General features: G+C 43.5%; 1 protein-coding gene across 1 annotated transcript in view; it reads right to left on the bottom strand.

The window, feature by feature from the left end:
* Positions 1–1094: 1094 nt before the first annotated feature.
* Positions 1095–13934, bottom strand: part of pcdh19 (protocadherin 19) — a 53287-nt gene continuing 40447 nt past the window's right edge. The window contains exon 5 of the mRNA XM_041943992.1: positions 1095–3768. Coding sequence (XP_041799926.1) covers positions 3209–3768 — 560 coding nt within the window. The 3' untranslated portion in view covers positions 1095–3208. The remainder of the gene's footprint in view (positions 3769–13934) is intronic.

The following is a 13934-nucleotide window of genomic DNA, read 5'->3' as shown; positions in this document are numbered from 1 at the left end:
ATTTCCATTTTATCATGACAAATAGAATAGACATCACTCCGTGTGTTATCGTGCTCTTGCATGCATGTCAAGGACAGTTCTCAGACTTTCACATTACAGACTGTTACTATATTATTGCAGACCAAAATCTAGTTCAAGCAGGACAACTTGATGCATGCTGTTGCAACACTCACTCAACTCCAGTGCTGGTTTATAGATTATTCAAGTTAATTCATGATAATTTCAATGCATACTAAATGCAGATGTCAAATTAACATTTGTTGTTTTGTGTTTCGGTTTGTGTACTTATTTGGTCATAATTGTAATTACTAAACAGGAGCAATTGAAGTTTTATTTATTTTTCTGCTGTGACAGTGCGGTTATGTTAGTGATGCAAGTCTGATTGGTGCAATAGCTGTGTGGTCAAATCACAACCTCCAGTGGCCATACTAGCTAGCTAGCTAGCTAGCTCTGTCCTTTGTATAATGTGGGACAAACACAGCACTGAGTGTGTGAGAGCTGCCGGTGACTCAGTAAGTGTTCAAATAGTATGAACTGAAAGTTAAGTCATGTGGGAATCAGTGCCGATGTTAGCGACCCTGGCTAGCATGCTTCCATTTTCCCAGTGGAAGGTTGTTAGCCTAACTAGCTAACTTCCATCTTCCAGGTGAGATACAAACTGAACAGAACAATGGATCCTCCCAAATGTCAAACAGTGGGATGTGATGATAAAATGCGCAAATGGTGCACAATCACTGTGTATGTGTTAGCTTCTTGACTAACAGGGGAAAACTTCCTGTGAAGCGCTCCAGTCAGTACCTCACCATGGAAGCTGACGGCTCGTCTCCTAGCAATGCCGGCCCTCAGGAAAAATAATTCAAGGTCAGTCAACTTTTGTCATCCAGAGGCCTGAAGCTTAGAGACTGCACAAAAATAAGTCCAAAAAACAGTTTTATCCTCCTCTGAAAAATGAAAAAATCTGCACCAAAGCTCCAGTACCATTATAATGTATAATTCCTCCCACAAAAAAGTGAGGAGAATTCAAATACAGTAGAACTTTAATACTAACTCGAGTGAAGACAAGGAAACAAAGCAGAGAACATTTAATAGTTTAATTATAAGCTGCTGTATACATTCAGTGATTATTCCGATTTTCATGTTGCCAGAAGCCATGGGTGAGACCAGCAAAACATTCAGCTACAAGATCTAGATTTGTTGTATGCAATTTGTCCATTTTCATTCACATTTTTCCACATTGTACATAGTTTACTGCAAAGCAACATAAAACCACATTGCTGATGTGCAACACGGTTCTTCCAAGACCTTAGTTCATTCCAACACGATTCCACCCAGTCTGTTGTGTGGTGCTCGTAGGAGGGGAGAGCCCTGTTTATACCACGCTGGTCTCAACCTTATCTTTGAGATCAACTGAACACAGATGGCACAGGGTGACAGCAGTGCTGAGCAAAGCTAGTCTGCGAGTCCAAATGTCCTCAGCTGAAGCAGAAAAAGTCTTGTTTAAACTCAATTGGGCCCAATAGGAAAGCCGACTCATTAGACAGATAAAATAGGTGGAACCCTGTTACCAGCTTGAAGAACACTGGGAGTCTGTGTTTCTCCTCCTTAGATACTAAGTTTAAGCAACATCCTGCAATCTTTAAGGTTTTGTTTGCATCTTTTTTGGTTTCTTTTGCTATCTCACTCTAAGCTCATTGAACTGACACACTAATGTTGGTGCTGATATCGCTTTTTTTGTTGTTTTTTTGTAGGGTTTTTTTTTTGTCTTTTTTTACATTTTCTAGTAGCCCACACAGAAACTTGATGGCACAAGAACTGACCAATAAGAAACTCTTTACAACAAGGTAGACTGCAACAGTTGCCAGGGGTCACACAGTAAACAAAAAAAATAATCCAAGTTCATCTCGAAAATAAAAAACAAATCAGGTTCAATATAAAAGCAAAGGACAAATGAACAAAAGCAAGTTAATTTCAAGTATAACTTACTCATAAAATAACTACACAGCATTAAATATTCTCATTATACATTTTTAAATTATTTATAAAATATATTTTGGCATATGTTTTTTTTTTATTTTTGTGTTTGTGTAACAAACGCTACTGTAGCTTCAGTTGAACACCAATGTTTATTTGTTTTTTTCTCTTGAAACAAAACATTAAAGGGATTGTCACATAACAACGGGTTATTAAAAATGATAATAGTAAACCCTATAGAGAGTTTCACATAGCAAGACATGAGTGACGATCCCTTCTATCCTAGCCCCATAGTCAAAAGTCAAAAAAAGTACAAGACCAGAGCACAAAGTTCTAATTTGTGCTCCACTGGCTACAATCAAGGTTGGGCACAGGAGATTTCAAAAGCAGGAAGTCTTTTTTTTTTTCCATACAACTCAATTTGAACACAAGGATCTGTCTGTCCCACTTCCAGTGTTCAGAGCGGCTGGGCAGATAGCGAGAGTTCATTTAGCTCCATCCTTGATAAAATATAAATACTGTAAAGACCTCACAGTCTGGTGACACTAGGATGTCCTCAGGGATACGCAGAGAAAGTTTCTCTTATTAGTCAGGGGCAAATGAGACTGAGAGGCCTCCCTTTCCTTCTCCTGAATGCACTGAAAACTGTTGGAGTAAATTGAGGATATTTTTAGATGAATCCTGTGTATGTCTGTTGTCGTTTATTACATTGATGAAGCTCACTATACAAAGGAACAAAGAGCGATTTTGGCAGTTGGACCAAACTGCAAAACCAAAGAAGGCAAACATCAGTTTGTGATACAAAATTAGTTCAAAAGGCATAACTGTACTTAAGAAGTGGCACCTCAGGTGTCCAAAGACGTAGCGTCCTGCTTTGGCGCGAGGGCTGGAGAGCTCCGCTGGCCATGTCCATGCAGTCAACAGTAACCTGCCTGTCCACTGATTGCAGACTGATAGAAAGAAAACCGAACAAAAAGCAAACAAGGAAAAAGTACTGCGACTACGACAAAGCCACATCCACTACCTCGGCTCGAGCGCACAACTAGCTGCAGCATACTACAGTTCATCATCGTCAGCCCGAGCTGGTTCTTGAATATTGTATACTGCAAATGGGTGTGTCTCTCTACTTCCACAGCCTGACTTTCTTCTGTGTACACACAGCTATTGCGGGGTACATATATGTGAGTTTACACTGTATGTGTGTATGCATGTTGGCGTGTGTCAATAGGGAAGCTCGCTAAAGCACAATGTCCTTCAGGCGCTTGCTGCTGGGGGATTCCTTGTCTCGGCCATCGTGGAGAAGCGTGTTGATCTCCCTGACAGCTGGCTCACTGTCCTTCCCCTCCGGCTGCCGCAGCAGGCTGTGGTTGGCGATTCGCTCTGCGTCGCGGCATTTCAGTGTGTTGTAGGCAGATGACGGCTTGGACACTGGGCTCTTCAGGTGCACCGGGGAAGTGATGGGGCTGGCTGCCTCGCGCCCATTGCCAGCTTCACGGACAGCCCCTCCATTGGCCTTGGGGCTACACACCTGAGACTCCTGAGTCCGCTTTCCCTTTATCTCTCCCCGTTCCACGTCCTCAGGCCCATCCTTGCCGAAGGTGGCAAAAGTCCTCTTGGTGGTGCCGTCCTCGTAGTGCGGCACATCCACCGTGGTGGCCTCGATGGACAAAGCGATGACATTACGGGCGTGCTCGGGCGACTTGGCGCGTGCCGGGATTGGGACGCGAGGCATCCAACAGCGGTCAGAGTGGCCTAGGATCCGACACTCGTCCTGGCAGTGAAAGCCTTCACTGGGATCTGTGAGGGCACAGAGAGAAAGCACGATTGTTAGATTTGTCTATAAAAGCAGCTTTCTGCTCATTTTCACGCAGGTCTCACCACGTTTTTTCTCAAGAAGGTCACACCAATCATGAAACAACAGAATAATGCTGCATTTTGCTTTAATTAAAACAGCGCATGTTAAGCATTTCTGAATGCTTTTCTTTCTCTTGCAGTGCATTCCCGCACCTGCTGAAGACTGCAGTCCTGTTAACACTACCCGCTGATGACTAGAGCTGGATGTTTGGGGCACTTCTAATATGCCAATTAAATTATGTATTGTTAAATCAAAAGTCCATTTGCAGCTCTTGTGTAATTGGGTTTTCTGTAGAAACACCAGATGAAAGGCAGGTTTAAACAGTGCAATCAGATATCTCACGGAGAGACACCAGACGAGTTGCGGTGTTGCTGCCTGGTTCGTCTCTCTCTCCCTCTCTGTCTCTGTCATCTGGCGCCGAGTTATAAATATGTAATGATGTTTAACGCTGGAGTGAAAAAAAGATTTGCCTGGGCCTGTATAACTGCTCTCTTTTGTACTTTGTTGTGTTGGAGGGGAAGGACTTTCAAGACAATTTTTACAGTGTAACAACAACAACAACAACAAAAAAAAGTGTCATGCTCTCTTACTCAAACTGAAATGCTGCATATTTTCTTCTCCTGTTTGTTTCACGTCACATATATGTGCACTCTATCTGCTGAAAGGGCTTGGTGCTAGAAATAAATCTGCACATTATTTCGCTTGTCTTCGGAAGATTTGATAAATAATATTGATTGTGACAAAGCACATGTATAGCACACACTTTCAAAATTACTCAGCCCCAGAAAACAATTCCAAAATCCCTCTGTGCCACGGCGCTGTCGTGTTTTCCACCTGCTCCGGTCTTGAGAAAGAACCTGCCGCACATATTCGCGATGACACATTTTTGCACTCCCCTACTGCTTGTTTCACTCCGAGCATGAGCCATCCTCCGTTCCAGAGGCCCAAGGTGACAAGAGGGGATTGTGAGAGGGATTGCCATCGACCCAAATGCATACGCTTACATCTGGCAATCGCAGCTTGACAGATCACCTAATTAAAATCACTAATGATCTGTTTTTCTCCCTTCTTTCCTGCACTCATGAGAGGCACCTCTGCTTAGGCCCTGGGGATCGATATTTAAAGATTGGAGACAGGCTTTTCAGGGGCAGATATGCCAGAGGTGTCTCTCATAAAGTATAATCTGATGAGGCTGACGGATAACATGGTGACTAAATGACTGAATGAATGAGTAAAGAGTATCATGGGGGGTTTCTTGGGAGGGGGGGTCATCATGCTTGAAGGCTGGGAACATGAGCACCACCAGCAAAAATGCAGACCATGAGTGACCACATGAATGCTTGATAGCGAGACAGAGGCGGATCAGAATTAGCTTCCTTTGATCACATCACACACACGCCCGCGCTGACACACGCATGGCATTCTCAGCAATAAATGCGAGAATGAGTGAGACATCCTCTTCCACACAAGGGACGCCATTGTAATAAGCATCTGAGACGTAGTCTCACACACCAGGAATTTTTCAGTGCAACTGAAATATTAACTTTATGAAATATCTTTACATACTCTTATCCGCATGATCCATACTGCAGCATAAATATGCATTTTTATAAAATATCTATATAGTAAAAACCATTTTATGAGGCCTGAAAATGAGCAAATCGAATATATTTTCCACGAGCTGCACTCCGGCTTCTATGTAAATTTGCATGCATGCTGATTGGTCCAAGGGACTGCACCGGCGGCAATCAAGGAGACAAAAGGCATGAATCTGGGGGTTTTGTTTAAAGAGAAGGGATCCAATCAGAATGTAATACTGTAATCACAACAGAAAGTCTTTACCAGGTAGCAGGAACATAATGGAGGACGATGAATAATAATAATAATCAAAAAAACATGCCCAGACGCTAGATTAGATTGTCCACTGCGACAGTATTTTCAAAGCCCTTTTAAATCCCATGTTCCTTTTTTTAATCCTATGTAGCTGCTTTGTCATTAACTCTATTTTGAACTTAGCCCTTTCTGTTGCTTTCTTTGATACATGACAAAAAATAAATAAAAAAATCCTTCAGGCAGTCAGTCAGTTTTTCAGCCAGCAACGTAAAGTGTTTGGAAATGTTATATTTTTGCACTTGCTGACACCGGAAAATCTCTGTGTGTAGTATGATGCATTTGAAAGTTTGAGCATGAATTTCAAACTTGTACGCATATGCTAGACTTCAGCTCGACATTCAGCAGACCGAAATTTCTCCCCAAATCTTGTTTGACATGTTTGACGAAGAAGGTCTTTTTCTCCACTGATTAAAGATTTACAAGCATGTTGGTAATGAATGCAATTTCCTCTAAATACTTTGGCTTTTTTCTATAGCCTGAAGCACTTTCTAAAGCATGAAAAGCCTCGAGGCACAAAGAAATATACACAAGTTGTATGCTCTCTACTTAGCAGTGCATGCATATGCAGTGAATACCGTTTTCTCTCCTTTCCTTCAGGGGTCTATGGGAGAGCAACTGGGTTGTAAATGACATTGTTATGAAAGCCAAGTGCCATTAACACTCACACATCCTGCCTCTGCTCAGAGCTTCATAAAACGCAGATGTTGCTCTAAAAGACCCACAAAAAATGGAAGAGAGAAAATTTAAATAAAAAAAGTGACAGGCCATCGACCTCTAACAAAGCACAATCTCCTCCTATTCCACAAAACGGGCGATTTGTAATGGTAAGAGATGAATTAATGGCTTTTACAGCGTTACTTAGGTTTGGAAGTCAACAACTACAGAAGACAGTGAAGGCACCTCCTGCTGTGAATGCGTATTCAAAGTCATCAGGAAAATAAGCTTGCCAATCAGTTCCAGGAACAAACTTAAAGTACAGTACTGAGCAGGATGTCATTGGGAACATTTCCTATCTACCATTTAATACCTATTAATTACTGAGGGAGCTCCATCGGGAGGTGGAGGCTGCCTGTGTTTTTTAGTGTTCCACATTTAAAATACAAGCAGGCTAATGGCACTGCAGGCGAAAAATCCACGTATCAAATAGCACAGCGCTGGTATCAAACGAGACATACTGTACTTCAATGCTGAATTTAGGTCCAAAGACTGGCAAAGGCTGGGGAGCACTTTAAATAGGTATGCACAGCATTGGAAAATAATAAATATTGCCGCTTCAAATGTAAAAACCAAATCCTTCTGATAATGCTGGCCATGTTTTTCTGTTTTTCAGTACCTGGAATAGCATCGCTTTGCATCAGCACGCAGAGAAAACCCACACGTTCCCTGCCATTTCATCTTGCATCTGCAGCCTGCCAGCAGCCGATTCAATCCTGTCTCTTTCCCTCAATCAGATGAGGGCGTCTTAACTTCAAGTTGCAGCAGACAGATCCTCGGCTTCAGCGTCGGGGTTCCAGCAACCTGACAAGCTCATTGCTCAGTTTACCCTCGTGCACCGCATGTAATGATCCCTTCATGTCATGCAGCTTGAGGTGCTAGTTGTTTGTCGCTAATGTAGCACAAAAAAGAGGACTCGGCAAAGGACATGAAAGGGAAAGGTTCTGTTCACCGAAGGAGGCAACTCTCCGAAAAAACTCCCCAAGCTTTCGCCAGCTACTCTGTGCTCTGTTTGCCGAGCACACGGCGCCCGGCTTGGCAAACGAAAGGCGCTTTTCCCTCCAAACGCAGCGCACACAGCCTGAAGGTTTAAAACAATGATGTGATCCCATAAAATGAGTGTAAGCAGCCACGAGCAACAGAAGGTCAGACAGGAGGGCCAGAGATGGGGTTGAGCCAACATGAACCCAGATTCAGGTGACAAAGTCTTCATTCTGTGTTTCTTAGTTTAACTGGAGCCACAAGGCGACGGGGACTCGCAGTATGACACAATTCAGTCAGTTTGGTTTTACAGCTTGATAAACCCTAAAAAGAATTTGGAACAGCAGCGTGGCATGATAAATCATTTTTACAAAGAATGTCTGCCACTTTTGGCTTAAACTACTTTTTTGTATTTCCTCTGTATGCTGACATTTTTGTTGTAGCGGTAACAATGAACGTCCTGATTCTGTTTGTCATATTAAAATAGATCCTCCTGAACAGACAGCCAGACGGCATAACGTAGATGTTGCTGTGATGTAGCTGTTAATTTACAGCAATTTCAGCCGAGACATGCTTTAATTGTGGCCTGCATGGACTTCGCCGTTTACCTTCAATCTCCTTCTCGTCCCTCGCTGTCTTTGATATTAAACCCTATGAAAATGCTGCGACAAAGCTGTCGAATGTAGCCTGTCCGTAGTCTGAAAAGACAATGATTCAGCTCTGGTGTTGAAAGAGCAAACAGCAACTCTGACATTATGCTTTGTGTCTCTTTTCGCTGCCGCGCGACACGAATGAAATCCAAAAAGAATCCAATCCACCAAAAGTTAAATAAATGTGACCGCGGCCCTGATGACCCCTTCTGAGGACAGCCTGGGAAGACAACGCAGGCTGAGTGGTGTACAGAGGGATTCTGTTTACCACTGAAATGCCGTCCACTTTTCTGCTCTCATCCTGGTGTATCTTTGACAGTGAGATGGCTGTTTTCTAATTGCTCTCCACATTAATTTTCCATCCTGGCAGTCACATGGCAAAGATTGATTAAATCTAAATTGTTACTACAGAGTCTTGATGGAGCCTGTGATGCAGAAGCAGAGGGAAGTGTCACAGGGGAGGAAATATTCAGAAAACACGGCACCAGCTGAATAGCGGATGACGGCCTGTGCTTGGTCGGCGCCCGGAGTCCGAAGCGTGCTCGAGACCTAACGGGCTTGGCCCTGCCTGATCCTAACACAGGGGACGGAGCTTAGCATCTAGTCTGCCCTAACTACAGCGGAGGGCAGTTCTGCGGCCAGCTGAGGCTGAGGCTTGGCCAGGCAGCCTCCTACACATCTCACCAGGGAGAGTCCAAGCACTGCTGTCATCCCAGCCAGCCAATTCAGTCTGTGGGCCATAAATCAGCCTGGAGGCCTGGCTCCTGCGGGAGTGGCAAGATGGAGTGTGATGGTCTTGTTTTTACAAACAGTGGAGGGGCACCCTTACTGCGCCACGCAAGCCATCATTCTCTACACAGCGTCGAGTCCTCTCCTTCTCCCCGCAGCATCTGGTTCAGTCACATCAAGCTATCCCCCCCGACGCCCCCAGATTCATCCCTCGCAGCTCCTCGCGCATGCCATCCTTTATGCTTCTCCTCCTTCTGTTCTCCTCTTTCATCTCATCAGTACCGCTGTCCCACGTACATTGGTGTAATTAAATAAATCCTTCACCCAAAAATCTCTTCCTCTCATTTCTGCCTATCTGACCAGATTTGCTTCCACTCTCGCCGTCAAATATTAATTGTCGAGGAAATTAGACTCACTGGGCAGCCTTGTTAGTACTGTCTTCTGAAGCCAGGGGTTCATGTGGCCCTGCTTCTATTTCTGAGCATTAGTACCAGTCAATTTATCAAGAATGAATTCACTGTTTAATCCATCCAGCACTGCACACAGCTTGTCACTTCCAGCAGGCCTGCCCCTGTCCACCCAAAAACTGAAGCAGGATGGCGTGTTAACTTGATTTTTAGCCAGTCTTGCTGTCACTACACTTTTGCATTTGTCAATAATCATTTTAAAAGCCCAACTCTTTGACTGTTTATTTCCACAGCCTGTATTCTCTCCCCTGCCCAGCCCAGCCTGTATATTCTGCAGCAGGTCCTGGTATAAAGAATGAATTTCCAAACTGGTGTTGACAAACAATGCACTAGCTTCTAAATTGGTACAAACAGCATCTGTTTAACAGCTGTGTACAGCAGCGGGAGGAGAAAAAAAAAGGCAACCGCTACGCTGTTTTATAAATCACTATGTCATCGCAGAGCACTGTTTTGCTCAAAAGCAGGACCACTAGCCAATGGACTGCTTGATGTAGTGGAAACGATGCGAGCTGGTTGTCATGATGATATACATGAGTGGGCTGGTTTCAATGCCTCGGCAACAAATACTATTTTACTGAGAGGATTCTCTCACCTCTCTCACCCCCTGCTCCTGCCATCACTGCCTCCTAGAGGTTACAGTGTCTCAGTAACAGTTTTGTAAGGCTCCAGAAGTGTCTCCTTTGGCTTCTGTCATGACAAATGCAGCGCTTGGAGGGGCAGGATTTACATTGGTTGGATCTTGTGTGATCTGTAGGTTTTTAGACCATAATTCATGCCCTGGTTTTCATACACTACATGAGCCAGTGACTGTTTAACTCTCTGAGCAATGCACTCTGGACTGGATTTAACCCAGGCAGGAAGCATAAAGACCTAAGCCAGGCTGAACGTGGCTCAACAGAAAAAAAAAGAGGTTGCAGAGAGGTTCCAAAGAGAGGCAGCAGCACCAATACAACACACTTATGTATCCACAAAAAATCAGAAAGCCACACGGCCGATCCTGCAACATGCAGAGACTCGGTGGAGGAAAAAAAACATTCTTCCTGTGTTCGTCCCTTTCTGGACAATTAAATACAGATCATTTTGCTGGCAGAACAAACAGAACAAATCACTGCCCTTAATTTCCACATTTTATGTACCGTTCTGCTGGAAGGAGTGAGATTATAATTTTTAAAGGGCTACGCATTTGGATGTGTTGGGCGACTGGGACATAATAGTTCCAGGTACACTTTTATGTGACAAAGATGTCAAGTCACAAATTTACAAATGATAGGAGGAGGGTTATTAAAGTGTATATTTTGGTTTAACTACAAATTATAAACACAAATTATAAAAGAACTCTGTGCTTTTCCTCTGCTATAAGACGCTAAACACACTGCCGTCATTGGAACAAAAAAAAAAAAAAAAAAATCATCTTAATAACTTCGTGGTAGTAAATTAGATACTTTCGTGGCCATATATAACATTTCCAAGAAAAACTAATCAGGGGTGTAATTCTGTGATGAATTTCATCAGAGAAAAATCATCTTCGGGTTGGAATTATTTTTAAAGGGATAATTATTTTAAAATATGAAAGATACAAGATGAAAAAAAAGAAGAGAATCCAATTAAAGTCAAAATTAAACTGCAACTTGAGCATAATTTGATACATTTCCAGTTAAAGTGGGAAGAATCACGCAGAGAGGAATCATTCAAAAGTGAGACAATTGTATTTTTATTTGATTTGATTTTTTGTTAAAATATCTGATACGCTACCGCATTATTAGCTGTGTTATTACCAATTTCCACACTACCAACACAAATTCTGAACAAACTTCAGTTAATGCGGCGTAACTTGTCAGCCAATTCAGTTCTTGACCTTAACGACACTTTCCAATTTCAACACTTTGGTGATAGATGATAAACAGATAATATGATCTATGATAAGTAAGCTCTGAAATGATGTTTCCATTAATATGATGCAGGCTATATTGGACTCTTTCATAGGTATTTTGTTGTTTTCATGGTTTCAGAAATCTGATTATGTTACTCTTTGTATCCGTATTCGAGCAAGGCACAAGTTCAAGTGTTGCATTGTGATGTGATGCATGTGATGCTATAATGACACGACAAATGTCACCCTTGTCAATTCTCAGCGTCCAAATTACCCTTGTAATGATGGGCTTCAAATTAACCTGTGTTCTGGTGCTCCAAACCCACAGCAACAGTACAATGCACTCCCAAAACTCAGCACAGCAGGCCGCTGGCGTCCCAGTCGCAGACCTGCCCACTCTGCCGTGCCAGCCAGCCCGATCGCCCGCCTGCCTCTGCCCGCTTGGCTCATTTCCTCCACAATGCATCGGCAGAGGACATCTTTAAATACACTGGAACAAATGCAGCATTTCTGTGTTTAAGCTTGACCGAGCTAGCAAGCTAATTTGCTCCTAAACCCTTGAGTCTGGGAGAAGCGAGGGGGGCAGAAGCAGACTCCTAAATTACATTTGAGAATGGGGTTGGGGTGTTGCGGAAAGCTATACAGGGAGCAGGGATGGAGAGGAGAAGTCGAGTGGGTGTAGCAATGGCATCGCTGTGGACTGTGATCGCTGAGGTCAAAAGTGTAGGGAAAAACCAGTTCTCATGTCAGGTGAGTCCCTAAGGTCAAAGCATCTGCTTCCTGAACCAAGGGGGACAATTAAACATTCCTTAATGCAATCTATATTTATCAGCTAGAACAAATCCCTATCACACAAGTGTAAGTTTCAGCAGTTTTAATGGGCAGAAGAGAAAAGAGAAGAAAACTGCAAATGTCAGGGAAATGTAACACTGGATGATGGAAACAATGGTTCGTGCGGGGTGGAGCTTTGCTTTAATAAGCAAGAGGTCCATGACAAATTAAAGATGTTTCACCAACACTAAGATTTATATTCGTGAATCCACATTTTCTACCCTGCAGTCGACAAACACAACTAATCAATTGTGGGGAAATAGATTTATGATTTAATGGTTCTGAACAATATATAACCTATAAACATCCCAGAGAAGGAAAACCATTATAGTCTCACATTTGCCTTTAAGAGACATTTCTCATAGTTTTCCCTTTTGACTATTTTTTTTCCCCCTTTCTCAAGTGCTATTTCTATTAGCCATCTGAAATAAATACAATACTTCAGCAGCTGTCAATGTGTCCAGCTCCAAACAACTGGGGACAGCACACTGGGCAGCATACCAATATCTTTGGATTTCGTCTCTCTCTCTCTGTGAGCTTCAGCTTCGCCTCAAAAGAGTGGCCTTACATAATTAATATAATGTGGCTTCTCATGCAGTCATGTTCACTTTGTGTCATCCAGGACTATGTGTTTTATATTCCATTTTATCTTGTCGCAGAAGCACCAGCATGGTCCCTCCTCACTCTCATTTTCGTCTCTTTTTCTGCTTTTTCTTCGTTAAGAAAAAAAAAATTCTACTTGTCCCTTTTCTCGACAATTTTAACAACCTTTGGAAGTAGGACACTGTAACATGGTGAGTGCGGTGGTGGTGAGTGTGCTGGTATGCAGTGTGATGGGCAGGTTTAGCTCAGCAAGGCAGAAACATATACAGTAAGAGGGGTGGGCCACACTGAGACACCGATTGTGAGAGAAAAAGACAGTCCCCCTGTCTCCCACTGAACAAGATGGACAGTGTCACTTGGGGATGAGCAACACATAAAAGAAATAAGGAAAACACAGCAAGGGCCTTGCTGTGTGGAGATGCATTAGATTTACACCTACTGGGCAGAGGGAAAGCAAGAGGGAGGCCTCTCTAACTCCTTCTATTTCCCCGTCACAAAGGCCTTTCTGTTTGGCATCTGGGAGGCTTGCTGCTTCTCTCCCAGGTTCTCCATTATTCACCACAGTGAGGTCTGCACCGTGATTCCACTTAATATCAGACAGTCAGAACCAATGTCCGTTGCATTAGCCACCCACCAACCAGTTCTACTCTATATAGAGGATTGTCAGCAGTGAGGCAGTCCATGAGAAGAGCTGCAGCTCGTATCTAAGGCACACAGATTGAAATGGAGGAGGGAGACTGAAGACTGAGACTGAAGAAAAGAGAAGGAACTAATAGGCACATCTTTTCTGATTTGAGGAACATGACTATAGCATACATAAGGATGATGGCAGGGGTCTGACACAGTGGTAGTAATTGGATTTCTCAGGCCCTGTGCCCACTCATGATAACATGCTGAGCTGTGACATGAAAAGTCCTTATGTGTGGCAAGGGAGCAAGGTGCAGCAGAGTGGAAGTGACAGGTGTCAAAGATCCAATTCTCTCGCTCCCTCTCGATCCTTGAGCTCCTTTTCTCCGGAGACCGCGGAGGAACAACCTGCCCTGTGGTAAAGCCAAACACCAAGCTTGGCATTCAGTTGCAAATCCAAGCTAGTTAAACCTATGTAGAGTGCAGCGGAGGAGGAGGAGGAGGAGGAGGGAGGGTGGGGGGCTGGCAGCACTGTGGATATAAGAGGTCGCGGCCTGATTGCTTGCTTTATTTATTTCCTGATGCTAATGCGAGTTGAATACAGAAGGAGCACAGGATGCCTGCGATGTGCTGGAGAACACACAAAGGAGCCTGAGACCCCCACCACAGATCTTACGGAGGACGAAGGGCAGCGCAGCGTCTGGCCACAGTTCCCTCCCTGTCCTCTGGATGCAGTCTGGCCT

The sequence above is a fragment of the Chelmon rostratus genome, chromosome 9 (genome assembly GCF_017976325.1).
Source record: "Chelmon rostratus isolate fCheRos1 chromosome 9, fCheRos1.pri, whole genome shotgun sequence".
NCBI classification, from domain to species: domain Eukaryota; kingdom Metazoa; phylum Chordata; class Actinopteri; order Chaetodontiformes; family Chaetodontidae; genus Chelmon; species Chelmon rostratus.
This window is presented reverse-complemented; position numbering and strand designations above follow the sequence as displayed.